Below are 27,338 nucleotides of genomic sequence, written 5' to 3' on the forward strand. Positions count from 1 at the left end.
ACTTCCACCTCCTGGGTTCAGGCGATTCTTCTGCCTCAGCCTCCTGAGTAGCTGGGATTACAGGCGCCCGCCACCATGCCTGGCTAATTTTTTGTATTTTTAGTAGAAACGGGGTTTCAACCATTTTGGCCAGTCTGGTCTTGAACTCCTGACCTCGTGATCCGCCCCCCTCGGTCTCCCAAAGTGCTGGGATTACAGGCGTGAGCCACCGCGCCTGCTCCTCAGTAGGGTGCTTTCTAGGCTGAGATCCCCCACGGCCCTGCGGGAGAGACCGAGGCTGCCCTCGCGCACGCGCGTCACCCGTTTCCGCCTGGACGGGGCGCGCGCGGCCTTAGAGGCAGCTGCTGTTCAGAGGCCGTTCCGGCCGCCACAGCCCCTCCGGGGCGGGACCGGCCAGCGGCTGGGTGGCCCCCCAGGGACACAGCTCTACGGGGGGCGGCGAGATGGAGGCCATAACCAGTGAGTGAGAATCCACTTCTCTGCCCGCAGCCCGACTCCTCAGCCCTCGGCCTCGCCTGGACGGTCCCAGCCCCATACTCAACGGGCGCCAGCGCCTCGGAACCCGGGGGACCCTGGCTGGCCTCTTCATCTCCAGGGCGCTCCTGGATTAGTCTGCCCAGGCCTCGGGTCCTGTCCCGGGTGACTCTAGGTGACCCTGCACCTTCTTCTGTTCCCAGTAGATCTGAGAATGCCTTTTTTTTTGAGACGGAGTTTTGCTCTGTCGCCCAGGCTGCAGTGCAACGGCGCGACCTTGGCCCACTGTAACCTCCTCCTCCTTGGTTGAAGCAATTCTGCCTCAGCTTCGCGAGTAGCTGGGACTACAAATGCCAGCCACCACACCCGGCTAATTTTTGTATATTTAGTAGAGATGGGGTTTCGCCATTTTGGCCAGGCTGGTCTCCAACCCCTGATCTCAAGTGATCCACCAGCCTCAGCCTCCCAAAGTGCTGGGATTAAAGGTGTGAGCCACCGTGTTTGGCCGACAATACCATTTTTTTAGGGCCAGAAGCACCTAAGGGAGAGTTGAACCCTAACATCAAAAGCATATTAGGGAGGTGGAGGTTGGTCTGTTTCTCCAGAACACCCACCCCAGACTCTAGGGCCTTTGTCCTAATGGCCAGCTTCCTCTTGTGTCTCCCTAGCTAGACAGACCTCACTGTGCTGCTCAGTAGTGGGGGTAGAGCGGACTTTTCTTCCAATAGGAAGTCAGAGAATCTAACAGGAGATTCTTGGCCTTGGCATGCAGTTAAGGATCAGTTAATAGTTGTTGAATAGATCAAGGAGACGTAACAGCTAGGATCATTCTAGAACTGGAAAGATTGGCAAAAGACATGCCCATAGTTCCACATGTGAGCTCAGGGGAACAGGGTAGATCTTCCCCTGAGATGCCCTCACCACTCAGCATCTATCTATGAAGCGTGTCCAAATTTGTCTTCTTTGAAAGTCTAGATTCTATTCTAATTTTTAAAAAATATCCAAACAGGGCCAGGTGTGGTGGCTCATGCCTGTAATCCCAGCACTTTGGGAAGCCAAGATGGATCGCCTGAGCCCAGGAGTTTGAGACCAGCCTGGGCAACAGAAAGAGACCCCCATCTCTACATTAAAAAAAAAAAAATAGCAGGGCATGGTAGCCCATGCCTGTAGTCTCAGATATTAGGGATGCTGAGGAGGGAGGATTGCTTGAGCCCAGGAAGTCAAGGCTGCAGTGAGCCATGATCATGCCACTCCACTCCAGCCTGGACAACAGAACAAGACTGTCTCAAAAACAGAAAGGAAAACCCCCCAAACCCCAAATGTTTAGTTCTGTACACATAAGAGATACTTAGCAAAAGTTTGTTGAATAGATGAACTGCTGCCTTACTTATGCATGAATACATCAAATATCTATTGAGCTTCGTTTTCAGGCACAATACTAGATCCTGGAGCTGTAATGGTGAGCAAACCAGGTATGCTCTCTGCCTCGATAAAGCTTATAACCAAGTGAAGGGGAGACTTAAGTACACACACACATATAGCAAAGTACAAGGTTTTATGAGACCATTTAATAGAGGACTTCTCTTATTTTTTTTGAGGAAGTGGAGGTACAGGCTAGAAAAGTTGACATCTGAATGGTGAGTAGAATGAGCAGAAGTTGGGGGAAGGGATGGGAGAATGTGCCTTGCAAAGGATTTATGGGAAAATCCTGACCCTCCCAACCCAATCCTCATTAATTCTCTAATCCTGGCCCTCAGATCCTAAATTCACTGTTGGTATCAGTGCCTTTTACTCTCTCCACTTTTTCGTTCTGATCCCAGATGGGTACATGTGTCTAGAAACTCTGAGATGCTCCATAGATACAGAGAACTCTTAACCCATTATTTTGTAAATTAAAAAATAGAAAATATAGGCTTGTTCTGAAAATCCAAACAGCACAGATAGATATGATATGTAAAGTAAAAACCTTACCACATGTTATCCCATACCTCAGAAACAACTACTCATTATGGTTTGGGCATAGATCTTTCCAGGCCTTTTTCTATATGTTTGTCCATTTGTGTGTTATATACTATACATAAAATATTTTTTGCAAAAATTAGATCATAGCATATATTTTACAGCTCTTTTTCTTCAGTTAATATAGAAACTTCTTTGTTTTCACCATAGATCTGATACTTTCTTTTAAATGGCTGCACGATATTCTATTTAACTATCATCAGTTTATTTATTTATTATTGTTATTATTTTTCGAGACTGAGTCTCACTCTGTTGCCCAGGCTGGAGTGCAGTGGTGCGATCTTGGCTCACAGCAACCTCTGCCTCTCGGGCTCAAATGATTCTCCTGTCTCAGCCTCCCAAGTAGCTGGGATTACAGGGGCATGCCACCACACCTGGCTTTCTTTTTTTTTTTTTTAGCGAAGACTGGGTTTCACCATGTTGGCCAGGCTGGTCTTGAACTCCTGACCTCAAGTGATCCACCTGCCTTGGCCTCCCAAAGTGCTGGGATTATAGGCATGAGCCACTGCGCCCAGCCTATCATCAGTTTAAACAATCCCTTATCGACTGACACTTAGATTATTATCCCGTGTTTGGTTATTATGCAGTGAACTTATATTTGAATTTGAGTTGTGAACTCTAAATGCACATTGTTTTAGGTCCAGTACTTACCACAGGTAGGTCATGGGAACTCTGAGGCTCTGTAATTTCTGAGCTCTCAGGATGAATAGGTGAAAATAGTCTGTATACATTTTTTGAGTCAGGGGATTTTTAGAAAGATTCAGGGCATCAAGAAAATACTATAAATGAAGTTAGGTCTTTAACTGTCAGGTGATTCCTTAGAAGCATGAAATACTTTTTGTTTACAGTAGACTAAGTGATTGTTTTGGTGCCAGGCCTCAAAATCTACTTTTCTATTGGACCTTACTACATAGAGTCACTCTCTTTTCCCTTCTTAGGTACTCCTTTTATTCCGTCCGGCATGATGCTATACTTCTCTGATGGGGTAGAGACAAGGTTTTCAGGACTTTGCAGACAAGAAATAAGTCTCCCTTTAATTTTGTGCCTCTAGAACATGGTAGGTTAGTTCACCTGCCCTCTTGATCATCTCAACCTTTGGACTTTGCAGGTGAGCTGCGTTCTCTACGGGAGGAGATTTCCCTGTTAGAGCATGAGAAAGAAAGTGAACTTAAGGAAATAGAACGGGAATTGCATTTGGCCCAGGCTGAGATCCAGAGTCTGCGGCAAGCAGCAGAGGATTCTGCAACTGAACATGAGAGTGACATAGCATCCCTGCAGGAGGATCTCTGCCGGATGCAGAATGAACTTGAAGACATGGAACGCATTCGGGGAGATTATGAGATGGAGATTGCCTCCCTCCGTGCAGAAATGGAGATGAAGAGCTCTGAACCATCCGGTAGTTTAGGTCTCTCAGATTACTCTGGGTTACAAGGTATGAGAGCCATCAAGTGGGTCAGTAAAGTCAAGCAGAGGAAAGGAGATAATATATAGGAAAATGGTAGAAGGTGGTGTTAGATCATGAATTGGGAATCTCTAGAAAAAACCTCCAGGTTGAATTCAAGACTGTAGGGGTCCAGGCGTGATGGCTCATGCCTGTAATCCCAGAACTTTGGGAGGCCAAGATGGGAGGATCACTCGAGCCCAGGCATTCATGAGCAGCCTGGGCAACGAAGCGAGACCCTATCTCTTTCTAAAAGAAAAATTTAAATAAAAATTTTAAAAAGACAGTAAAGGGGAAAAACCTACCCAGATGTTACATAACCAGTCCATGGTGGTGTAAGAAATAGCACCATGGAGAGGTACCCTGGGAATTCTTCAGAGAGTCATTGGGTCTTTGTTGATTTGACTATGGGAAAACCCTTCCTGGGAAAATTTCCAGCTCTAGGATGGGCAAAGAGGGACCTGTCACCTTGGGAAACTCTTCCTGCTGCCCTGGCATCATGGTGCTTTGCCTGGAATGCTTTATAGGGGGCCTCTGGCCCTGCTTCCAGGTGCAGGGATGCTAATTCTTAGGTTCCATTAGCTCTCCTCAAAATAGAAGCTTTGGGGGGCAACAAATCGGAACAAAAGACAGCTAGAGAAGAAAAGTTATTCTGAGTGATACATGAGGTACCCAAAAGCCTAGAGCCCTGCTTTCAGACAGTGTGTCTCCCAGCTAGTTGCTAGGATTCATGACATCAGAGAGTTTGCCTTTATTCTGAGGCTAGATTTATAATCTGAGTATAATGGAGGTCCTATATTTGGCCAGGTCAAGCAGAGGCAATCAACAAGGAATCAAAGAACTGCAAGTTTTTCCAGCTGTATCAAGCCTCTCAGAAGAGCCTTTAGATTAAATGATGCTGGGAGAGGAAGGTTGGCACAGTGGGAAGGCTTGGGCTGGAGTCAAACAGACCTGAGTTCAGTATCTCAGCTCCACTAATTAGCAGGATGAACGTAGGAGGTCTGGTTACGGTCTTTCTCTGAGCCTGTTTCTATATCCAGGATATGAAATCAAAATTGGTTAATAAAACCTTATAGCTAGATGGGATCCTGAAACAGGAAAAGGACCTTAGAGAAAATGTAGAGAAATCCAAGTAAACTATGGAGTTTAGTTAATAGTAATGTATCAATATTTGATTCCTTAGTCATGACAGGTATATCATGGTAATGTAAGATGTTGACAATTAGGGAAATTGGGTGAGAACCCTCCCAGGAAACTCCGTACTACCTTTGCAACTTTTTTTGTAAATCTAAAACTATTCTAAAATTCAAAGTTTATTTAAAGAAAAAAAAACCTTACAGAGCTATTTTGGGAATTAAATGAAATGTGAAGCATGTTGAAATCACTTGCACACTTACCAAATCTGAGGCTGAAACTATCAAGTCTAATGCTTAGTGCATGGTTAGTTTTCATTAAAGATTAGTTTCCTTCCTCCCTTATATGGTAATCTGCAGTATTCTAAGGAATTCTGATTAGAATTAAGAGGAAACATTAGAAGTTACTTTTAGGGTGTTGAATCTTCCAGCAGGTAAGATAGGTCTTGTGTTCTAATTAGAGCAAGTTAGTGTTCTTTAAATATCAGTAGAATTAATGTTCTAAGAGACATAATTCTTTTTCAGTTTTTTGCTAGTGGACACAGAGTCTTGCTCTGTTACCCAGGCTGGTCTCGAACTCCTGGGCTCTAATGATCCTCCTACCTTGGCCTTCCAAAATGTTGGGATCACAGGTGTAAACCACTGCACCCGGCCAACATAATTCTTAATCATGAAGCAACAAAACAGATACAGGTGTTTGTATCATCACAGCCTTAAAAGTGGGCATGGTGACTCATGCCTGTACTCCCACCACTTTGGGAGGCCGAGGCAGGTGGATCACTTGAGCCCAGGAATTTGAAACCAGCCTGGGCAATGTGGCAAAACCCCATCTTTACAAAAAAATTCAAAAATTAGCCAGGCTTGGTGCTGTGTGCCTGTAGTCACAGGTACTTGGGAGGCCGAGGTGGGAGGATCACCTGAGTCCAGGGAGGTCAAGGATGCAGTGAGCCATGACTGTGCCACTGCACTCTGGTCTGGATGGCAGAGTAAGACTATCTCAAAACAAAACAAAACCAAAAAGGAAAAAGTATAGGTATAGGTGACTGGTGCTTAGAGACATGTGCTGGAGTATTTCAACCGGATCTCTTCTAATGCTTGAGGATGATATGTGAGTCTGGTTAGGATGGGCCTGTCAGCAGATAAAAGGCCATTAGAAAGAATTCCTTTTTTTTTTTTTTTTTTTTTTTTGAGACAGAGTCTCACTCTGTCGCCCAGGCTGGAGTGCAGTGGCACAGTCTTGGCTCACTGTAACCTCTGCCTCCAGGGTTTAAGCAATTCTCCTACTTCAACCTCTTGAGTAGCTGGGACTACAGGCATGTACCACCACGCCTGGTTACTTTTTGTATTTTTAGTAGAGACAGGGGTTTTGCCATATTGGCCAGGCTGGTCTCAAACTCCTGACCTCAAGTGATCTGCCCACCTCGGCCTCCCAAAGTGTTGGGATTACAGGCTTGAGCCACTACACCTGGCAAGAATTCTTTACCACATTCAGACCAATGTATTTGGTGTGGGAATAAAGAACATAAAAGGAAACTCAGAATGCCTGAAAGGCAGGTACTGGCAGTCACATCTGACAGTTCACATCTCTCAGCTTTTTGTACTAAAAGCATAATTGGAAGGTAATCATAAACAGTTGAATGGAAATTTTACATACAGTAAACCCAAAAGTTAATTAAACTTTCAAAAATTGCTAAAAGTTCAAGAGTCTGCTTCGGTTGAGGCTTTGAAGATAAGCACACAGGGTAAATCTTCAGGGCAGATGAGAAGGACAGCTATTGGGAAGAGGAGAAAGACTCACGGCACTGTGGAATTTCCTGGGCCCTGTCTTCTAAGCCTCTACCTCTTTTCTGTCTTTAGAAAAAGAGAAGCTCTTTAACCTTCTGCTCTCAGGTTTCAAGACAGGAAGACTGGGGGCTGGTCATCAGTGCTTTCCTTTCCTCCCGGTCTCATCTCTCTCTGCCTGTCCTCTGCAGAAGAACTGCAGGAGCTGCGGGAACGCTACCATTTCCTGAATGAGGAATACCGGGCCCTGCAGGAGAGCAACAGCAGCCTCACGGGGCAGCTTGCAGATCTGGAGAGTGAGAGGTACAGCTGTCTCTGGAGAGTGAGAGGTCATGGGGTTCCACAGGACTCTGCCTTACCTTGGGCTTTCCCTGAAGGCAGATGCCAGGGCAGTGAGGGTTCCTTTGCTCCTGGAGACCCAGTCCTTTCCATGGTTTCCAAAGGATACAGATACCACCTACAAGCAGACATGGGGATCCGACCCAATTATCTCAAGACTAGAGGGAGTGAGTTCTGAAGTTTACTTCTGCTCTAGGCACTGGGTTCTGGTTTGCTCTGCCCTAAAGTGGATCAGAAGAGATTCTTTTATTGTCTGCACAGACTTGTTTCAGTCTAATGGCAGGCACAATGCTTCCAGATTGGAGTGGGCTTGACTAGGCCTAGCCTCAAAACTAACTGGACTGGCACTCTAAGGGTCTCCCAGAGCCAAACACACCTTTGCAGATTGAGGGGCTGGAGACTTTCTGTAGTCTTCTAAGCATGTTTATCTGAGCGGTGAGTCACAATAGAAGGCCCCTTACTATCTTTGGCCTAAAATGAAGGTATCAGGACAAAGCCTGCATGGCTGGTGATGCCAGGCAGAACTCCCTTCAAGCATAGCTCTGCGGTTCTGGATTGCAGGACACAGAGAGCAACAGAGAGATGGCTGCAGTCCCAAACACTGAGTATGACGTCAGCAGAGTCTCAGACTTCAGAAATGGATTTCTTAGAGCCTGATCCTGAAATGCAGTTGTTACGGCAGCAGCTACGGGATGCTGAAGAGCAGATGCATGGCATGAAGAACAAGGTAGGGCACAGAGGGTGGGGAAGGCAGGCACATTTCTTGTCTTTCTTTCACCTTCTCCCAGCCTGTGGTAGAAACATCTCCATAGGCATCCACTGTGGAGGGAGATAGTACTCTGGGGTCTTACTTGCCTGATGTAAATCTTCCAGTCAAAGAGCGCCATGCTTTCCCCAAGCTTGTTCTTGGAGCACATGTGGTATCTAGTAAACAAGCCTCCCTGTTCCATTTCCCACATAGTGTCAGGAATTGTGTTGTGAGTTGGAAGAGCTACAGCATCATCGCCAGGTCAGTGAGGAGGAGCACAGCCGGCTGCAGAGGGAGCTCAAGTGTGCTCAGAATGAGGTGCTTCGGTTTCAGACCTCCCACAGTGTCACCCAGGTAAACACTGCCCGGGGAGGCATCTGGGGTGGGGGCAGAAGGGCCTCATGGAGGGGCTGCTTCAACCGGGGTGGGCACAGTGAGTATGGCTGTGCTCTGCTGACTCTTGCCCTGCAACTGGGCACAGTCTGCTGGAAACCAACTGTAGAAGTCATATAGCACTGCATTCTAGAAATGGTGGTCATTACTGAGTGTCCATCTCACAGAAGAAACCAAACCCTAGACCTGTGGGAGCTCCTCAAGATGTCTGCATCTGAAAAGGAACCCAACTGATCCATAGAAAGATCTGCTGTTTCTTGAGAGTAACTGTTCTACTCACATCCTCCCTACCACAGAATGAGGAGCTGAAGTCCAGACTCTGTACCCTGCAGAAAAAATATGATACTAGCCAGGATGAGCAGAACGAGCTCTTGAAGATGCAGCTGCAACTTCAGACTGAGCTCCGGCAGCTCAAAGTCATGAAATCCACACTTGTAGAAAACCAGAGTGAGAAGGTAACAGCAACCAGAGGTGAGGGGACAACTTAGGTGCTAAGGGCATCCTTCTGAGGTTTTGGGGAAGGTGGATAAGAGTAGTGAGTTAAAAATAATTCCAGCAACCACATAGGCAGCACCACAAGTAAAGAACTCCAGCCCTGCTCGAGTACTACATTAGATATGAGGACATTAGGAAGTGAAGGGCAGGAAGAAGCAAATCTTAGACTGTTGGTGTCTTCAAGTGACTCACACAGAAGAGTGAGTGGGTTAAGGAGCCCAAAGGCACTGCCCAAAGCCCCCTCTACCATAGGAGTTACTGTGCCGGCTGCAGAAGCTGCAGCTCCAGCACCAGAACGTCACATGTGAGAAGGAAAAGCTGCTGGAACGGCAGCAGCAGCTGCGGGAGGAGCTGCAGTGCCATGAGGCAGAGCTGCAGCACCTCAGGGATACGGTGGCCTCCTTCAAAGAGAGCAATGAGAAGGTAAAAGAAGCTCCTGGTGAGGGAGGATGTAGCCAGGCATCATCTTGTGTGAGGGTGAGAGCACAGAGGACGAGAGGGAATGGTAGGAGTGTGGAGGAGCTGGCAGTGAGGGGGCCAAAGAGGTGCTTAGGAGAAAGGTGACCTTGGGGAGTCACAAGGCTCTCAGCTTCCTTTGATTTTAAATCAGAAAAGCAGCATATAAAAAGGAAGTCCCTTTGCCTCCCCACCTCCCAAAAAAGGAAGCCCCAGAAGGTCTGTGTTTCTTTTTAAATTATTTTTATATTTATTTATTTATTTATTTAACTGGAAAGGCTACACTGGGAAGGTCTGTGTTTCAAGCCTGTCAGGGACGGGTCCATCTTGGGTATCTATCCCTGGCTGGGATGAAATTGGGGCTGAGAAGGACAAGGGAAGATGGGTCCCCTTAGTCCCCGCCTGGGAGGAGAGAGTCCAGCAGCAGGAGTGCCTGGGATGATGGCCAGGCCTGCCTCCCCTGCCCAGGACACAGAGACGCACGCTCAGCTTCAGGAGATGAAGCAGCTGTACCAGGCCAGCAAGGACGAGCTGGAGCGGCAGAAGCACATGTATGACCAGCTGGAGCAGGACCTCCTGCTCTGCCAGCTGGAGCTGAAAGAGCTCAAGGCCTCCCAGCCCATTCCGGAGGACAAAGGAAAGTGTGCTAATAAGGTAATTGTCGTTCAGAGAGGTGACAGCTCCTGGGCACTTGCTCCAGAGAGAAGAGGTACAGAGGCAAAAAGTGAAGGCACCCAACCCAAGGGCTTGATGGCCTTCCTAGGCAGGAAGCAGAGGCAGGGCCACATGCTGCTAACTTCAAAATTGTTTGCCCTGACCTTGACTTTGAGCCAGAGCCACAGCTTAGTAGGATCAATATCTTTGGATCCCAGTCTGAACCCCTGAAAGTTTTACACATGATTCCATGTATGTAGACATTTATACAATGGTATTAGAACTGTAGTGATATCTAGTCATTCTTGGAGAGGAACATATACATGGGCCCATTACACAAATATTATTGTTGGAACTAGAGAAATGGGCCAGTTTTCTGGGTCAGATTGCAAATGCTCTTATAAAGGGGTACGGTCTTGTGCCCAGAGTGCTGATTGGGCAAGAGAAGGACCTAGGCTCTTCTAGGATTTATTCTGTGACTTTGAAGTAGTTAAATTCTTTTTTTATGAAATGGAGTCTCACTCTGTCGCCCAGGCTGGAGTGTGCAGTGACACGATCTCAGCTCACTGCAGCCTCCGCCTCCTGGGTTCAAGCAATTCTCCTGTCTCAGCCTCCCAAGTAGCTGGGACTACAGGCACATGCCATTGTGCCTGGCTAATTTTTGTATTTTTAGTTGAGACCGGGTTTCGCCATGTTGGTCAGGCTGGTCTCGAACTCCTGACCTCAGGTGATCCACCTGCCTCGGCCTCCCAAGGTGCTGGGATTACAGGCATGAGCCGCCATGCCCTGCCAGTAATTAAATTGTTGAAGGTTGAATTGTGCCCTCTTTAAATGGAAGAGAATACTACTCTTAACTCACTTCCTTTTAGCAGTAAATCCTGGTAGTGATAAATAAGGCCTTATTCATTTTTTTTCTTTTCCATAGTGTATAAAATGCAAGCCGTTATCATTTATCCTGTTGAGCACTTTCAGCTCCTGATTACTGATGGGAAATGGAAAGGTGTTGAAGCATGTTGGAGAAGAGGCCCAAGAGTCTCTAAAGATGGTGGAGTTGGTCACATTCTGCCAGAAAACTCAGTAGTTCCTGTCCCTGGGGAAAGGCCTTCAGGAGACGGAGGACTGGGAAGTTTATTTGGGCCACCTCAGCAGTCTCTTTGCCTTTCTATATCCAGGCTCACATTTCCTCCTTTTTCCACTTCTACTCAATTTAGGAGCCCAGGTGATCCGTGACTTGCTCGTCACCTCTTCCCCTAATGGGAAAAATGATGGGAAAGGAGAAGCATGCTGGCAGACAGCACCTGCTTTTTCTCTAGCCATAAAACAGCATTGAGATCTGTCTGATATTAGAAGATCTGGGTTTTTGGAAATGGGATGATTTAGTCTTCTCAACCCAAATTTAGCAATAGCGCATACTTTCTAAAGATTTAAAGAGAGAATTAGGAAAGCAAAAATGGGAAAAATTAGGGTGAAATTAAGTCCTTATTTATAAGGAATGTAGTTGCATTAAAAAACAACTGGGGTTAATGAGAATAACAGGAGCTAAGAGTTCCCAATAGGGTGGGAATATGGTGTATAAAGGAAAGGGCCGGAGAAGAGGAAGGGGGAAATGAGAAAGGGGCATCGATAGCATTCCCCATCAAACTGCCCCCAGAAAGGAATGGTGGAAGTTTAGAGCAAGGCCAGCCACCAGTCTAGAGCAACCTGCTCTGAAGGAGCAGCCTGCAGGGGATCCCCAATCGGTATCTAAACAGCCAGGCTGCATTGTGGCTTGGGGTGACCAGTCCAAGGTGACTGCACGGGGAGAGAATCACAAGAGGCAGGAGAGCGCAGAAGTGCTCTGTTAGCCACCCAAGAAGCTTACCTTACAGAGTAACCACCCCCTCCACACCCGCCCCCGCCCACAGTGTGACACACTGCTGTCCAGACTGACAGAATTGCAGGAAAAGTACAAGGCCAGCCAGAAGGAGATGGGGCAGCTGCAGATGGAGCAGTGTGAGCTCCTGGAGGATCAGAGGAGGATGCAGGAGGAGCAGGGCCAGCTGCAGGAAGAGCTGCACAGGCTCACACTGCCACTGCCAAAGAGTGGCCTCTTACTCAAGGTAACTCTGCCACAGGCAGCTGCTAACTGCGGGGAAGCTGCTCTGAGAAGCTTCCCTGTGTGACTAGGGAAAAATAAAAGGGTGGGGATTGAACTTTTTCTTCTTACCAACCACTCCTTACTTTCTCACCACTCTCCCCAAACCAAAAAGCTCCATAGAGCCAATTAGAGTTTTTCTTATAAGGGCTTTAAATCTTAAAATACCTTTTATACTCTGGAATCTGTGCAGCAGTTTATATTTAGATATTTAGTCCATCTGGAGAAAATGCACCTGAAACCACTTTGTAAACTACAAAATATATCCCAACATAAGAGACCATTGCTACTTTTAGCAGGTCTCCATAGAAGGACTCCCCCTGTCCCCAGATGGGCTCTGTGAAGTCAACCCTGAGATTCTTCAGGGAATTGTTCACAGCAGGGATGAGGCACCAAGGAGGCATCAGACTTCCTGTGTAACCACCACAATCCCTTGCCTCCTTCCTTCTACTCCGCCTCAGAGTCAGGAGCTACTCACCAAGTTAGAAGACCTGTGTGAGCTGCAGCTGCTCTACCAAGGCATGCAGGAGGAACAGAAGAAGCTGATACAGAACCAAGACTGTGTATTAAAGGAACAATTAGAGATCCACGAAGAGCTGCGACGTTTCAAAGAGTCTCATTTCCAGGAAGTGTTGGAGAATCCCGATGATTCCAAATTGGCTAAGTCCTCAAAATGTAATCGAAACAAGGTAACCATAGCAAGAGGTAGGGAGACAGTTCTCCTGAGCACAACAGCATGGCAGGGAGAGTGGGCACCGCCCAAGGGTCAGAGTTGGGAAGGCGTGTTTGGCCAGGGGTAAGGATAAGGCAAAAGCCCTGCCTTTCACCAGCTGTGACCACTCACAGGCTCCATTAAGAGGTGGCTTTTAGATACGGCCTGAGGACCTCACCTAGATGCCATTATCCTTTATCACACTGATATTCACAGTGCCCAGTTGAAGCACTATGAGCACTCAGGGCAGAGCTGGGATGACCAGAAGTCTGTCATCAGATCATTTGACTCATTCCCAGTAAGATGTATAATATCAGTTTGGTGTTTGTTTGGATTCCTTTGGACTGACTCTAAATGTCATCTTTTTCTTGAGTGGAAAAGTAGACTTCTCAGTTATCAAAATCTATCACCTTTGGTGTTCTCTATGAGGCAAATTTGGGGCCTTTCATTTCCAAGAGAAGAATTCCTAGCATATGGGGTTCTTAGTACTGACCACACTATCTTCATTGGAACTTTGGTGGCAGTAATAGAGCAAGGTCACAGGGGTTAGACCGGAAAATCGATGCCTCTCAAGTACCAGCAAGAGGTCATTCAGATGAGGTGACACAGGTGGAGATCACCGTACAATTCTCTTCAGGGTTGGGGGATAAAGTTGTTCTGAGGTCTCGGCGTGGGCAAGGAGGGGCAGGTAGACAGTTTCGGTTTAGGCCAAATCTATTCATTCAGATCTTATTCTGAACAAGGAGAACCAGGGAGTAGCAGAAGTCAACACTGTGAGGCTGGATCATATTCCAGGGGCATCAGATGTCCAGGCTGGAGGCCTGGGTAACACAGCTGGGAACCAGGTATAAAATATTTCCTTAACTGATCAGATCTCATCCTGGACATCAGCAGCCAAGAAGCCAGGCCCAGAGAGCCTGGGAAACATGCCCAGAGGCCAGATTCAGAATTGGGGCAGGAGATACAGGAACTAATAGTAAGACTTTGATTCCAATTCTTCATATTGCCGCATTCAAGTCCGGGGCTGATTTTAGAACTAGGGGTGGGCGAGGGGACTGAGCCTGAAGGTCAGGATAACAGGTATACCTGACTGAGAAGAGGGTGTGGTAGGGAGCCAGGGTGTTCTGGAAACCCACTTGGCACTGCTCCAAGGAGACAGGGATGTACCAAAGTGCAGAAACCAGCCGAAATGGGAGCCCGGAAATCATGGAGTATCTGCCCTGGGGAGATTTTCCCAAATGAGAAAGAAACTGATACATGCCAGTTACCTGTAGGCTAAGTCAGAGACATAGGCCGGGGTGAGGTGGAAATGTAGGCTTGCCATTCTCTAAGGTGTGCTCTCAGACATCTGTACCAGGAGAGGTGCAGCTGGAAGGACTGAAGTGTCAGAGTAATGATACTGTCTCCCCACCCCTGCCCCCAGCAATCCAAGCTGCTCATGGAGCAGATGCAGGCCCTGCAGGTGATGTATGACGCCGGTCAGGCGGAGCAGGAGTTCTTGCAGCAAGAGCAAGGGAGGCTCCTAGAGGAGCGGAAGAGGCTGCAGGCAGACTTGCAGCTCTGCCTGGAAGAAATGCAGCTGCTTCAAGTCCAGTCCCCTTCTATAAAAATGAGCCTTGAGTCCTACGGGAAGAGCTATGGTAGCATGGTCCCCAGCAATGAGAACTGTCGCAAGACTTATGATACCACTGTGGATGACAATGAGAGCTATTACAAGAGTTACACCAGCACCCAGACCAGCAGCGAGAGCTTTCTCAAGAGCTATGACAGCAGCACTAGTGCCAGTGAGGCCTATGGGAAGAGTTACTGCACCACCAGCAACAGCAGCATTACCTATAAGAAGAGTTACGGCAGCACCAGGAGCTCTGACACCTGCCAGAAGAGTTTTGTCAGCAGCTGCACTGACGAGGAACCTGCTGAGCCTGAAGACATGGAGGTAATGGTTGCCAGGTGACAGGTCAGGCAGGGGACGATGGACTCTTGTCTTTTTAAGAGATACATCGCCAGGGGAAGGGGCAAGAAGTGTGGGAATGGGGTCAGAACTGACCTGGGGAACTATTGGAAGTAAGCGAAGCCCTCTACCCATGGCAGCCTGGTCTCCCGCTCAGCCCTCTCATAGAGAGAAGCCCCCATCTGGACAGAGGCCCATAAGATTCAGTCCGTTTCCTCACCACAGCCACGATGCTCTTTATGGGGGTAAATATAGTAATCCCCCACGGGCATCTCTGGATCCTGGTGGCCATTGTTTGGTATCCAGGGAAGGGCCCAGCAGAGTGGGGCGGAGCTTAGGTGCTCCTCAGGGTGCTATTGTTGCTCCCCCACCCCCCGCAGTGCTTTGAGGAAATGGTTGTGAAAGTGCTGATCAAGCTGCAGGCGGTGCAGGCCATGTACCAGATAAGCCAGGAGGAACACAGCCAGCTGCAAGAGCAGATGGAAAAGTTACTGGCCAAGCAGAAAGACCTGAAGGAAGAGCTGGATGCCTGTGAAAGGGAGTTCAAGGAGTGCATGGAATGCCTTGAAAAGCCCGTGGCCCCCCAGAACGACAAGAATGAGGTAACCACTGTCAGGGAGGCAGGGTTTCCTCTGGCAGCCCCTGGAGCCATAGAGGTCATGGCCACTTCATAGAGGCTAAAGAGAGGGACAAAGCAGGGAGAGTATGCACCTCAGAGGCTGGGCAGTCTGCTCCATCCCTGATGACATTTCCCAAGTGCCCGTGGAGCTGGGGTTTACTAGTCATCAGGACTTCTCTCATGGAATGATTTCTCTCTTTCTCCCTTTGCCACTTCTGTTCTCTTTTGCTTTGTGTTCTAGACCACTTCTGTAGAACTGTATTTTTGCATTTGCCAATCTTCTTTCATCATTTTGTGTGCATTTGCCTTGTCTCCCGGTGCACCAACTAGGAGCACCAACTAGATTGTAAGCAGCTCAAGGACAGGGACATGTCTCCTTTTGGATCTCTCACAATGCCAAGAAGAGTGCTCTGCACCCCCTAGGAATGGGACAGAAGTCTTGTCTCTGGCCAGGGGTTCACGGTCCAGTGGGGGTCTCTTTGTATACACACGGGAGAGATTCAGAGTGCAGCGAACACATGGGTCCAGATTGGCTAGTATTGGTACCTACTGAGGGGATGGTTGTGTACTGCCATCAGCCAAGGAAGACAAAACCCGAGATCAGGGAGCAGGATGTGACTTGCCTCTGTTTCCAGGGTGAGGTGCAGGAGCCCAGTACACACTTCAGGAGTATACAACACAGTTCTTTAAGTAATTGTTCCTGTTAGAGAGATGGGTTGGATGAAGTAGGAGTTCCCATAAAAAGAATTCTAGGCCAGGTGCGGTGGCTCACCCCTGTAATCTCAGCACTTTGGGAGGCCAAGGTGGGTGGATCACTTGAGGTCAGGAGTTTGAGACCAGCCTGGCCAACATGGAGAAACCCCATCTCTACTAAAAATACACAAAATTAGCTGGGCATGGTGGCGCATGCCTGTAATGCCAGCTACTCAAGAGGCTGAGGCAGGAAAACCACTTGAATCCAGGAAGCGGAGGTTGCGGTGAGCCAAGGTCATGCCATTGCACTCCAGCCTGGGCAACAAGAGTGAAACTCTTGTCTCAAAAAAAAAAAAAAAAAAAGAATTATATAATAAATCCCTGAGGTTCAGAATTGGTAGCAGCCCTATTGTTATTCCCCAGTCACAGTAGAAAACACCATTTAAATCATTGTTTTGACCTTCTTTTTTTTTTTTTTTTTTTTTGAGACAGAGTCTTGCTCTGTCACCAGGCTGGAGTGCAGTGGCACGATCTCAGCTTCCTGCAACCTCTGCCTCCTGGGTTCAAGTGATTCTCCTGTCTCAGTTTCCCAAGTTTCTGGGACTACAGGCGCGCTCCAATAAGCCCAGCGAATGTTTGTATTTTTAGTAGACATGGGGTTTCACCATGTTGGCCAGGCTGGTCTCGAACTCCTGACCGCAAGTGATCTGCCCACCTCAGCCTCCTAAAGTGCTGGGATTACACTGGATGGCAAGTGAGCCGCTGCGCCCTGCCGTTTTTTTCATCTTATTAGATGGACATCATCAGGTGCCTCAAGTTAGGAGAAGCTATTTGTAAAACTATTTGAGAGGCTCATTTTCCACAGTTGAATATTTTCTTTATTGTCTACTTCCTACGGGCTTTAACAGGGAGATTTCTGAGACAGTGACCCCCAAGCAGGGCTGAGTTTGGTTGCGTGGTCAGCCAACCGGTTGCATAACCAGCCAACTCTGGGTAACTGGCCCTCCACTACCAACAGATCAAAGAACTGCAGACCAAGCTGCGGGAGCTGCAGCTGCAATACCAGGCTAGCATGGATGAGCAGGGGCGGCTTCTGGTAGTGCAGGAGCAGCTGGAGGGGCAGCTGCAGTGCTGCCAGGAGGAGCTCCGCCAGCTCAGGGAGAAGAGGCCCTCTGTTGTCAAAGAAGCCCGGGGGAAGAATGCTAATAAGAACATGAACAAGAATGCCAATGGGGTTAAAATGAAAAAGGTGACCAAGCCATGCTCGGATACTTCTGAGAGCGACCTTGAGACCAGAAAGGTGAGTAGTAACCTTGGTAGCCAGATAAGCAGAAAGGAGGAGGAGATCCTGGGAAGAAGCATTGCCTCCACAACCCTTTCAACCAGGCAAGGGATTTGTAGAGAAGCTTCTGGGATCTCTGAAGTGTCTACAGTGGTTCCCATCTTAATGGAAAGTGGGTGCTCCCTTTTCCTGTGAAGTTATGGGGAGAGTGGAACACAGACAACTCACATCGGGAGGTGCAGCCCCAAAGGACCACAGCCCCTAGGCTGGACAACTCCTTCAGTTTGCCCAGCCCCATTTGTTGGGGCTCCTGTTCTTCCTGGGTTACATGCCCAAGAGAAGAACCAAATAGATGAAGAGGGAGGAATTTGTTCAAAGTAGTTATATACTAATAAGTGAAAGAGGATTGGGTAAAAGAAGAGTCACTGTAGGGGTGGGAAGCAACAATTTAGGTGCAGAGCCCAAGACTCTTTAGTTGTGGTAGCTGTTTGAAATGGCTTAATGGCCAACAGACATAGTGGCCCTGAGAGGTGAGGTGTGATGCCCTCTACATATGCTCAGGGGATTGGCTCACAGTCCCAGAGCACCGGGCCACACCCTTGCACTCTGACATGCTGGAAGTCATGTTTCCTGGAGCTAGTACAGCATTGTCATGAGATTAGGAGCTTCACAGGTAACACAGGCCCCATCCTGCCCTACTCCCACCCCACAGAGTCTGGAGGTAGTGCTGTACTACAAGGCCAGCCAGAGGAAATTAGATGGACTAGCAAAAGAGGAGGAAAAAAAGGAGGAAGTGAAAGAGGAAGCAAAGGAGCAGTATGGGGATGAGCTAGTTGCTGAGCCAGCAGATCCTGGGGAAGCTAAATCCACAGAAGATCAGGAGGAAAATGAGGACAAAGAGGAAGAGGAGAAGGAAGAAGACAGTGAAGAGGAGGAAGATGACGTCGACTCTTCCCTTGAAAGTCCCGAAGAAAATAACTCCCTCAGACTTTCCGAGAGCAAAAAGGTAACCAGAGCCAAAGCCTAGATCAAGTGGGAAGTGGGGTCTTGGGCTCAGATACCTCCGAGTTAATGGGTGGCCCTGCCAAGGATGGATATCTCCAGGAGTGGAGGCCTCGCGCTCTAAGGCACAACCCTTCGGGGAGGTGGAGATGCAGAAGGGGGAGATGAGAGCAGTCTGTCTGCAGGAAATCATGGGCTCAGCCCCGTTTGCTGTGGAACCACCTCACAATGACCACCTTTTCTGGGAACCAGCGTGGGGTCTCTGGAGTCCTTTCATTTACATAGTAGCCTTTGTTACCTTCCTTATGTCGGGAGTGTTCCCTCATCCCTCTTTTGGCACTGCAGGAAGGACATTGACAGTGTGAAGTCTACTTCAGGCCATTTCTGTCGGTCTGGGCAAGTCACTCAGTCCAGTTTTCCTATGGTGCCCTGTTAGGTTTAACCTTTGTTGTTGCTGTTAGGGGTGTGTCAGGGGATAATCTCTTCTTTGTAGGCTCATGTTGCCCCCTGGATTCTGTATATCACAGGACATGAAGGTGGGGCCTGGAAGTGATCAAGAGTGATAGTGAAAATATTTCACGTCTGTACAGTAGGAGCATAAGACTAGTCCAAGGAGACCATCCCTAGCCTTAACCCTTCAGTTGCTAGATCATTGAGAGGTTGGGGTGGAGGTATCCTGGGATATATATGCCAGAATGCCAGAGGTAACTTACCAACAATATAGAAGTACTTCCATATTTTAATAACTGGTACGTCTCTGCAGGTATGTAGCAACTGAATTCTTGCCCTGGGCTTAACTCAGGGCTCAGAGTCCCTACAGAGTTAGAGTATTTCCTGTGTAAGTCCTCAGCTTACATTACAGGTTCTTTCTGTTCTAAACAGAGGTAAAGAAAAAAGCCTCTTGTGGTGGGATTATCCAGTCAACTCTGAGGATATTTGGAATTTCCAGCAATTTGGTCTTCAGCACTGGCTAAGGATCCAGTGTGCAGTGCTCTGCTTACCTTGTGCCAGGGGACCATTACCTAAGATGTGGAAAGTCGGAACCACTGCAGCCCCTCCCACTATCATGTTTCCTTGAGCTCATCATATTCCACCACGTGCTGGTTCAGAGCCTCACAGATGTCTTTACCTTCGGTGCCACATTTCTAAAGCTAGACCTGATTTTTCTACTTCAAATATATTCTATGTTTCTATATATGGAGAGATCCCTTTGCCCCGTGGGTCCTGCGTCTTTTGCAGGCAGCTCTAGGGCATGCGTATTACCACCTTGCAAAATCGGTTTCTCTCTGGAAGATTGTTGCAGTGAAAGAACTAGCCCTTCTCCCTTGTCAGTTTGTTTCGGTGCATGTTGTCTTACAATGATATCATTAGATTCCTAGGGGATCAAAGGGACCAGAGCCCAAAATACCAAGAAACTTAATGGAAAGCAGGCTAGAACAAAGGGACAGGTGACCTGGTAGAAGACTGGCTCTTCCTAGAGTGACCTAGGAAAAGTCACAAGAAAGGTCTAGATGCAGATACCTCCTGCTTGACAAGATATGAGAGGTATGTGACGGGACAGAAAGAAAACTGGACTCACCGCCTGACTTGGACCTAGCTGCTGCTTAACCCATTCAATTTTGCAATTCCTGCAGACTGCCGGTGGAAAGAACCAAGGCCCAGGCAGCAGAAAAGACATGCAACTGCTCTAGCTTACCTGTTTTTTAACCTCTTGATTCCTTTCTCTTTTCCCTTTGTTTTCTCATCTTCATTATCTGTTGGATCCATGCGTTTATGTCTCACATATCCTGGTCTCTCCTCGTGCTTCTTTCTCATTTTGGTGTGTTGCAGTCATCCCCTACCCCCAATCCCCCCATCTTCTCCTTGCCTCTTGTAGGCCTGGTGGTCATCTCGGCTTTGCTCTGGTGCTGGTGGGCTGAGACGTCGTCCTAATGCAGGTACTGGTATTGCTTCCTCTCCTTCTGAGGGATAGAGGGAGGGTGCAGGTTGCCCTGGCCTCTCCTCTTTCCCTTTTCTCCCAGCTGCTTGCTTCTTGCTTGTGCCATTTTATAATAGGTGATGCTCAGGTCTGAGTTTTAGTTCTGACTTTTCCTTGGGCTACTGCAAAGCCTCTGACATCTCTGAGCATGTCTTCGTAATGCATAGGAGGTTGGAATGCTTGCCAGAGACATGGTTTGAGTTTCAATCCTTGGCTGGGAAAAACTTGGATAAGCCCAGCTTGGTTGCTACTGTCAAAGCTGCCTCACTACTTCTTTATCCCCGCTCATCCTCTGTGTGATGGCTAGCCTGACCACTTCTGATGAGCTGATATTTGCAAGGCTGGCCTGGACTCTCTTTGTCTTGGTTTAACTCCGGAGCCAAGTTCTCACTACTGTTGCTACCCAAGATGGCAAAATAAGGAATCCCTCTTCTGTTGGGAGAGAGAGGAGGTCTGAAGAGCTCTGATCCTCATGATCCTCCCAGGGGCATTGGTAGGAGGGCAACCTAAGTTGGTCCATCAAGCTTGGTGAAATGGAACCGAACCCCTACTGTATTCTGCTCTTTCTACTGAACAGTTCTCTGCTTCTGGACTTCCAGTCTCCAGAAAAGTCAGAACAGAATGCCGGGAAATTTTATTAGTTATCTATTTATCTATTTTGTGGGCCAGATTCCATGGTAATTGGCTTCCCAAGCTAGGTTTTCTGGAGAGAATGAGGTATTAGTGAAAAGTTTCTACTAGCCAGAGATGTATGTTCTCAGGAAATCAAGACTGATATATTCTGGCCACTTTCCTGTCAGCTCCCACACATGTAATCTACACTGTCAACAGGATACCAAATTCAGGAGGCAGAATGTGGTCTTACGGCCTAAGGTAGAAGCCTGGGGTTCCACCTGCCTTCTGGAACCCATAAGGTATTCTCTCTAGTCCTGCATTGGCTCCTCTCTCATGCTTTCCCTGCCTCCCCCTCCACTCCCCTCTCTTCTCACATTCCTGTGAACGGAATGTAGCTTAATGCACAGGGTGGCAACTGGAGGATTTGTTGGTGGCACTTCTCTCCATTTCCTTTTCTGTCCTTCCTCCTGCTCCCTCCCCAGCTTTCCTGTTACTCATCTTCAAGCCTCCACTTTTCTTCTTGACCTTAGGTATTCCCTTTACTCCCTGGTCCACAACTGCTTTAGTGACGGGGCCCCTCTCTATGACTGTTTCTCCCCTGTCACCCCCCAGAAATCTTAAGGCACTACGGGTGAAACCCAAAGAGTTCAGCCACAGCCTTCCACCACCTCAGACCCAGCCCGGCCCAATCAGAGGGAGAGGAAGAACTGCTGGTGAAGGGTTCTCCTGGTGGGGCCTGTTATTCCCAGAGCTCTGGGAGGCCCCGACATGCACCTGTGCAGCCAGGACCTGAGGGAGCACAGTGTGGTAGAAAGCATGGCTGCCAGGCGGTCAGAAGAACTTGGTTGAGTCTGTCTCTACTGACAGGCGTTGTCCCAGGGAGCAAAATGCACACTCTGAGCTCTAGTTTCTTCAAATGTAAGCAAAGGATGATCAAACCTCTGCCCTCCTCACAGGTTTTTGTCAGGACCAGATGGGTTGAAGTAGATGAAAGTATTCTATAAATTATAAAATACCCCATCATTAATAAAAAGAGCACGCACTTACAAAATGCAGTCTTATGTGTCAGGCACTGTTCTAATCACTTACGTATATTAACTGATTTAATCCTTGCAACAACCCCATGAAGAAGCTACTCCTATTTTTTTTATATATATGATTAAACTAAGGCATAGAGAAGTTAAGTAAAACAGCCAGGAAGCTGTGAGTCAGATTATAAGGACTCAATATTAGCAACAAATAAGATTCCAGTCTTGCTTCCCTTTATTGTCTCTCCTCATTTTGAGCAGTTTCTCTTCATTGGTCCCAAGTAGGAAGACACCATACTTGTGTTTAGGCAACCTCAGATCACATTAGCTCTTTAGGTAACTAATATATTATTTATTTATTTCATGTATTTTTTATAAGCCCCTCTGCAGATTGTGTATGCTAAGCGTCCTCTCCCCATTCTGTACCTGCATTTGATTTTGAGGCTTCAAAGGCAGAATTTTCCATTCTTCCCTATTATAGTTCATTGTTCTTACCTTATAAGGTTTTGTGTGTATGTGTTTTTAATCTTGACCCTGTGGTTTTAAAATATTCACTTCCTGTGCCACCTTCACATCATCTACAGGGGTGGCAAGCCCTCCTTCCCTGTCTTCATCTACAGAGGACAGAGTGAGGACAGAGCCTCTAGAGTATCGTCTCTTGGGGTTCTTTTATTCAGCTCATTGGTCACTTACCTGCCATTCAACAAACTGTACTGTCATCCTACCCTTATTTCTGCATATTATCTGCAAAGATCATAGAAAATTCTGTCAAACAACTCAATGTCCAAAAACATGATTCCGGTGATTTGTCACTTAGGTCACCTAATTTAAAAGGAGAGTTTGACACGACTTCCCCTTTGGGACACCCACATCAGCCCTTTCCCCATCCCATGTAGAAGCTTGCCTTTGCCCAGTGTGAGGTGCACTGGTCACATTTAAGGATTTCAGCTCCTCCCTCCTTTAAGAACACCAGACTAACATTCTTAGCAATGCACATTAGGATAGAAGCATCTGAGCATATGAATATTTTTTTCTAGCTAGCTCCCTTCTTAGTTTTTGTTTTTGGTTTTAGAGACAGGGTCTCGCTCTGTCACTGAGGCTAGAGTGCAGCGGCATGATCATGGCTCACTGTAACTTTGAACTCCTGGTCTCAAGCGATCCTCCTCCCTCAGCCTCCGGATCTCTTGGTTTTCTTACATGAGTTACTCTGTATATCCACCTGTAACATTGCTTGGCTTTCCATTTCATACCTTCTGTTGTTCTTAGTAGCTATTTCTACAAGCTCAGGAGATTTTCTTTGGTCTTTAGCAGGCTTAAAGTCCTCTTTTTAGTTCAATTATCATCTGAGAAAATGTGTTCTTAGCATTAATGGGCTATATTCCATTTTTACTTGAAACCATCCTTCTGTTACCTATGCCATAGCTTATGACTCAAAATCCAAATTCTGCCTTTCAGTTAGTAGAGTAAAAAAGTAATAAAAATAAAACCTATTTCCCCAAGTATGTATTTTCTTGTCTAAGATTTTCATATTACCTAATGGATGCTTTTTGGATATCTTCGATGGTGCCACTTGTCCCATGAATCAGCAGGGTTCCCTAGTGGCCGGCAGTGTCTGGAAGCCTCAGCATACTCTAGCACATGCACCAGGAAGTCAGTCAACATACCTGGTGATTAGGAGTGTTCTAATGACCCAGGCCCAGTGACAGGTTTCCTTAAATTTCCTTGAACCAATGTCATTCTCTGTCAAAGTTTGTCTGCCTAAGAACCTCCTACTTACCTGCACTCCGTGGTGCACTTTCTTCATTTTCCCTCAGCCTTATTCCCCCTTCCCCATCCTCTTGACTCTGAGTTCACTTCACTGCAGTGAAACTAATGAGGTGCTGCTGCTCTTCCCAAAGCCCCAGATTTCCCCTCCTCTTTCTTGCCATGGCATCCAGTCCTTTCTCATTGCAACCACTTGGAAGTCTGGCCCCTGAGCCCGCTTCTTCACATGGGAGCTAGTATTCTCAGCCCATGGGGAGAAACGGAGGCCTGAATACAGGCGGTCACCTAAGGTGGTGCGTACAGTGTTGGGCCACATGTCTAGTGGTGCCAGGACTGAGAGATCACTTACCTCCACCGGTTACCCAGGAGGTAACAGAGACTGATCCACAATGTTCCTGAGGTGTCTTGGGCACCCATAGGCAGGTGACTTCTGGCTTAGGGCAGGGTTCAGGAGGCTGGGCACTCACAGTTTCTCTTTGGTCCCCACAGAACATGTTTGGGTTGTGGAAGCCTATGGTATTCTTGGCTATTGCAGCTGTGGCTCTGTATGTGTTACCCAACATGCGACAGCAGGAGTCAGAGTTCTGCCTCATGGAGTGATGGCAGACCTTGGCCAGCGCGAGGGCAGATCCCCAGTGGCCACCACCCTCAGCTTTGGGCAGGACACACTGTGCCAGAACCCTCCCCATATGTTCCATGCGTCCCCATCTCCTCAGCCTCAGTCACCCAGGCTGAAAAGGCTTGTGGGGAGCGGCTGACTTCCATCTCCTGCCTTGTGTAAGAACCTGAGTTCCTTGTAATTAAATATCAACTGAATTACATGAGACTGTGGATTTTTATTTGCTAAATGCCTCACAACACAACCAGAACAGAGCAGTCCCCCTTTAACCAAGTACCTCACATAAGGGTCTGACTCCTAAATACGGCTTCTCACCTTGCAGATGACCTCAGAAATAAGGCTAGCCCCTTGTGCTGTCAGCTGACTCACAGAGGGGTTAGTCTGTGCTTATTAACCCCATCCTGAGGTACTCTCCTGAGCATGGAGAAATGGAGTGAATGAGGGCTGGGGAGACCTCCCCTTAGGTTCTGTGCCCACACCTATCTACATGAGAAGGCTGCCCTAAGAAGATCCACGTGTGTGCCTTCGTGACTTAGCCTTTGTGACTTCTCAAGGGATTCGCCCTCAGAGATGACTTTAATCAGCCAGGGTCCTGGCAGTAAACAGGTGGCACACTCAAAGCTTTACATGAAGAGAGTTTAATGAAGGGACTACGTACCAAAGGCAGAGTTAGGAGAAGCAACAAAAAATAGTGAAGTACCAGGCACTAGCAACAGTGTAAAGCTGTTAGCATCCCAGGCTGAAGCAGGAAGGAAAGGAAGCAAGAGCTGGAGCTCTGAAAATGGGCCCCAGGCAGGAGTGGCAGCCACATGGGGTGCAGCCCCCGCCAGAGCCGTGACGAAGTGGGATATATATTCCCCTACCTTCTCCTCCCACCTGCCAGTATTCTACTGGTACCTTATCAGCTGAACTCAATGGGAAGACAAAGAGCAGAGGTGCCCAGGTGATGTAATCTTTCAAGCTCAGCCTCCTGGAGCTTAGAGCAGGACAGAGGCCTGAAGATGGATCTAATTGGGACAAGTAGAATGATGAGGGTAGTTTATGTGTGTTCCTGTTTACCTTCATTCCTGTGGAACCTTTGTGATTGGAGTTTATCATCATGAATGTTTCCTTACGAAAGAAGACCCCAAGCGTATTCTTTTTATTTCTTTCTTTTTCTTTTTCTTTTTTTTTTTGAGACAGGGTCTCACTCTGTCACCCAGGCTGGAGTGCAGTGGCACCATCTTGGCTCACTGCAACCTCCACCTCCTGAGCTCAAGTGCCTCCCACTTCAGCCTCCCAAGTAGCTGGGACCACAGGCATACACCACCATGCCCAGCTAATTTTTGTATTTTCTGTAGAGACAGAGTTTCACCATTTTGCCCAGGCTGGTCTCAAATTCCTGGGCTCAAGCAATCCTCTTGCCTCAGCCTGCCCAAAGTGCTGGGATTACAGGCATGAGGCATATTGCCCAGCCCCAAGCATATTCTTAAACCATAGTGGAAACAATGACCCCATGACTCCTGGCTTTCTTTGGACCCCTCTTTCTTCCTCCCTCTCACCCAAAAGGACTTTGTTCCATTCAACCAAACATCCAAAGAAACACATGTACAGAGTGTATACTGTGGTAGCACTGCCAAGCTAAATGAATTCTTTCCTTCTCTAGCTCTTACCTACAGGGAGTAGCAAGGACATTTAGAATTAGGATATTTTCAAGTTGTATTCAGCCCAGAGAAGTGACACGGCTGAATCAAAAGTCCATTTTGGCAGACATGGGGCTAATGCTGAAATTGTGACTAGCCTCCTAGAAACGTGACTGCAACTAGGCAAACTGAGGACAGTGCCATATGCCTCTTTTGCCTTTGTCTAAATCAGCGGTCCCCAACCTTTTTGGCACCAGGGACCGGTTTCATGGAAGACAATTTTTCCACGGATGGAGAGGGGATGGGGATGGTTTCGGGATGAAACTGTCCCACCTCAGAGCATTAGCTAGATTCTCGTAAGGAGTGTGCAACCTAGATCCCTCACATGCGCAGTTCACAATAGGGTTCCTGCTCCTTATGAGAATCTAATGCTGCCACTGATCTGACAAGAGGCAGAGCTCAGGTGGTAATGCTTGCCTAGCCACCACTCACCTAATGCTGTGTGGCCAAGTTCCTGACAGTATCGGTCCATGGCCTGGGGATTGGGCACCCCAGCTCTAAGTGACTCCTCTTTGAAGACAGTTCTGACCTAGGCTGGTCTAGCTTCTTGCTAGTCCATGTGACCCACAGATCTGCAGCATCAGCATTGCCCGGGAGCTTATTTGAAAGGCAGATCTCAGGCCCCAACCCAGAACTACTGATGCAGAATCTGCATTTCCAACAAGATGCCCAGTTGATTCGTATGCACGGTAAGATTTGAGAAGCACCACCCTAGTCAATTATATTAGATTGTATGTTCTCAGTTGTAACCTAAAGAAATTATTTCACAACTGACCTGGTGCCACTGGCTGCTTGCTTTTCAGTGTAGTGAGACTGCTATTTACCCACTTTACTGCCGCCACCAGTTGACTGAAGAACATGGGTATGGGTGGTGGAAAGGACTTATAGCCAAATGCTATGGTAAGCATGTTTGTGTCTGCCCCCTATCCTGCAAATTCATATGTTGAAACCCTAACCCCTAAAGTGATAATATTAGGAGGTGGGCTTTGGGAGGTGATTAGGTCATGAGACCAGAGGCCTCAGGAGTGGGATCAGAGCCCTTATTAAAGAGACTTCAGAGAGATCCCTCACCCTTTCTGCCACGTAAGTTTATAGTAAGACTACAGCCAGGCCGGGCGCAGTGGCTCATGCCTGTAATGCCAGCACTTTGGGAGGCCGAGGCAGGCGGATCACCTGAGGTCAGGAGTTCGAGACCAGCCTGACCAACAGGGAGAAACCCCATCTCTACTAAAAATACAAAAAATTAGCCGGGCGTGGTGGCACATGCCTGTAATCCCAGCTACTCGGGAGACTGAGGCAGGAGAATCGCTTGAACCTGGGAGGCA

General features: G+C 47.7%; 1 protein-coding gene across 20 annotated transcripts in view; it reads left to right on the forward strand.

Moving 5' to 3' along the window:
- The window catches only part of CCDC136 (coiled-coil domain containing 136), a 34,125-nt gene extending 9,592 nt beyond the window's left edge, over positions 1 to 24,533 (forward strand). The window contains exons 5-19 of one of the 20 annotated variants that reach the window (XM_034964940.3): positions 3,602 to 3,925; positions 7,041 to 7,152; positions 7,750 to 7,915; positions 8,150 to 8,290; positions 8,626 to 8,784; positions 9,077 to 9,247; positions 9,749 to 9,934; positions 11,839 to 12,033; positions 12,530 to 12,757; positions 14,204 to 14,716; positions 15,112 to 15,333; positions 17,062 to 17,343; positions 18,038 to 18,331; positions 20,158 to 20,264; positions 24,202 to 24,243. In XM_034964940.3, the coding sequence (XP_034820831.2) occupies positions 3,602 to 3,925; positions 7,041 to 7,152; positions 7,750 to 7,915; positions 8,150 to 8,290; positions 8,626 to 8,784; positions 9,077 to 9,247; positions 9,749 to 9,934; positions 11,839 to 12,033; positions 12,530 to 12,757; positions 14,204 to 14,716; positions 15,112 to 15,333; positions 17,062 to 17,343; positions 18,038 to 18,331; positions 20,158 to 20,259 (3,095 nt within the window). In that variant the 3' untranslated portion in view covers positions 20,260 to 20,264; positions 24,202 to 24,243. Of the gene's footprint in view, positions 1 to 228; positions 460 to 3,601; positions 3,926 to 7,040; positions 7,153 to 7,749; positions 7,916 to 8,149; positions 8,291 to 8,625; positions 8,785 to 9,076; positions 9,248 to 9,748; positions 9,935 to 11,838; positions 12,034 to 12,529; positions 12,758 to 14,203; positions 14,717 to 15,111; positions 15,334 to 17,061; positions 17,344 to 18,037; positions 18,332 to 20,157; positions 20,265 to 24,201 lie in introns of those variants that run through there. The other 19 variants (XM_055114843.1, XM_055114845.1, XM_055114844.1 and 16 more) reach the window with 19 other exon arrangements.
- Positions 24,534 to 27,338: the final 2,805 nt, after the last annotated feature.

Source organism: Pan paniscus, chromosome 6, assembly GCF_029289425.2.
Source record: "Pan paniscus chromosome 6, NHGRI_mPanPan1-v2.0_pri, whole genome shotgun sequence".
Lineage (NCBI taxonomy): Eukaryota > Metazoa > Chordata > Mammalia > Primates > Hominidae > Pan > Pan paniscus.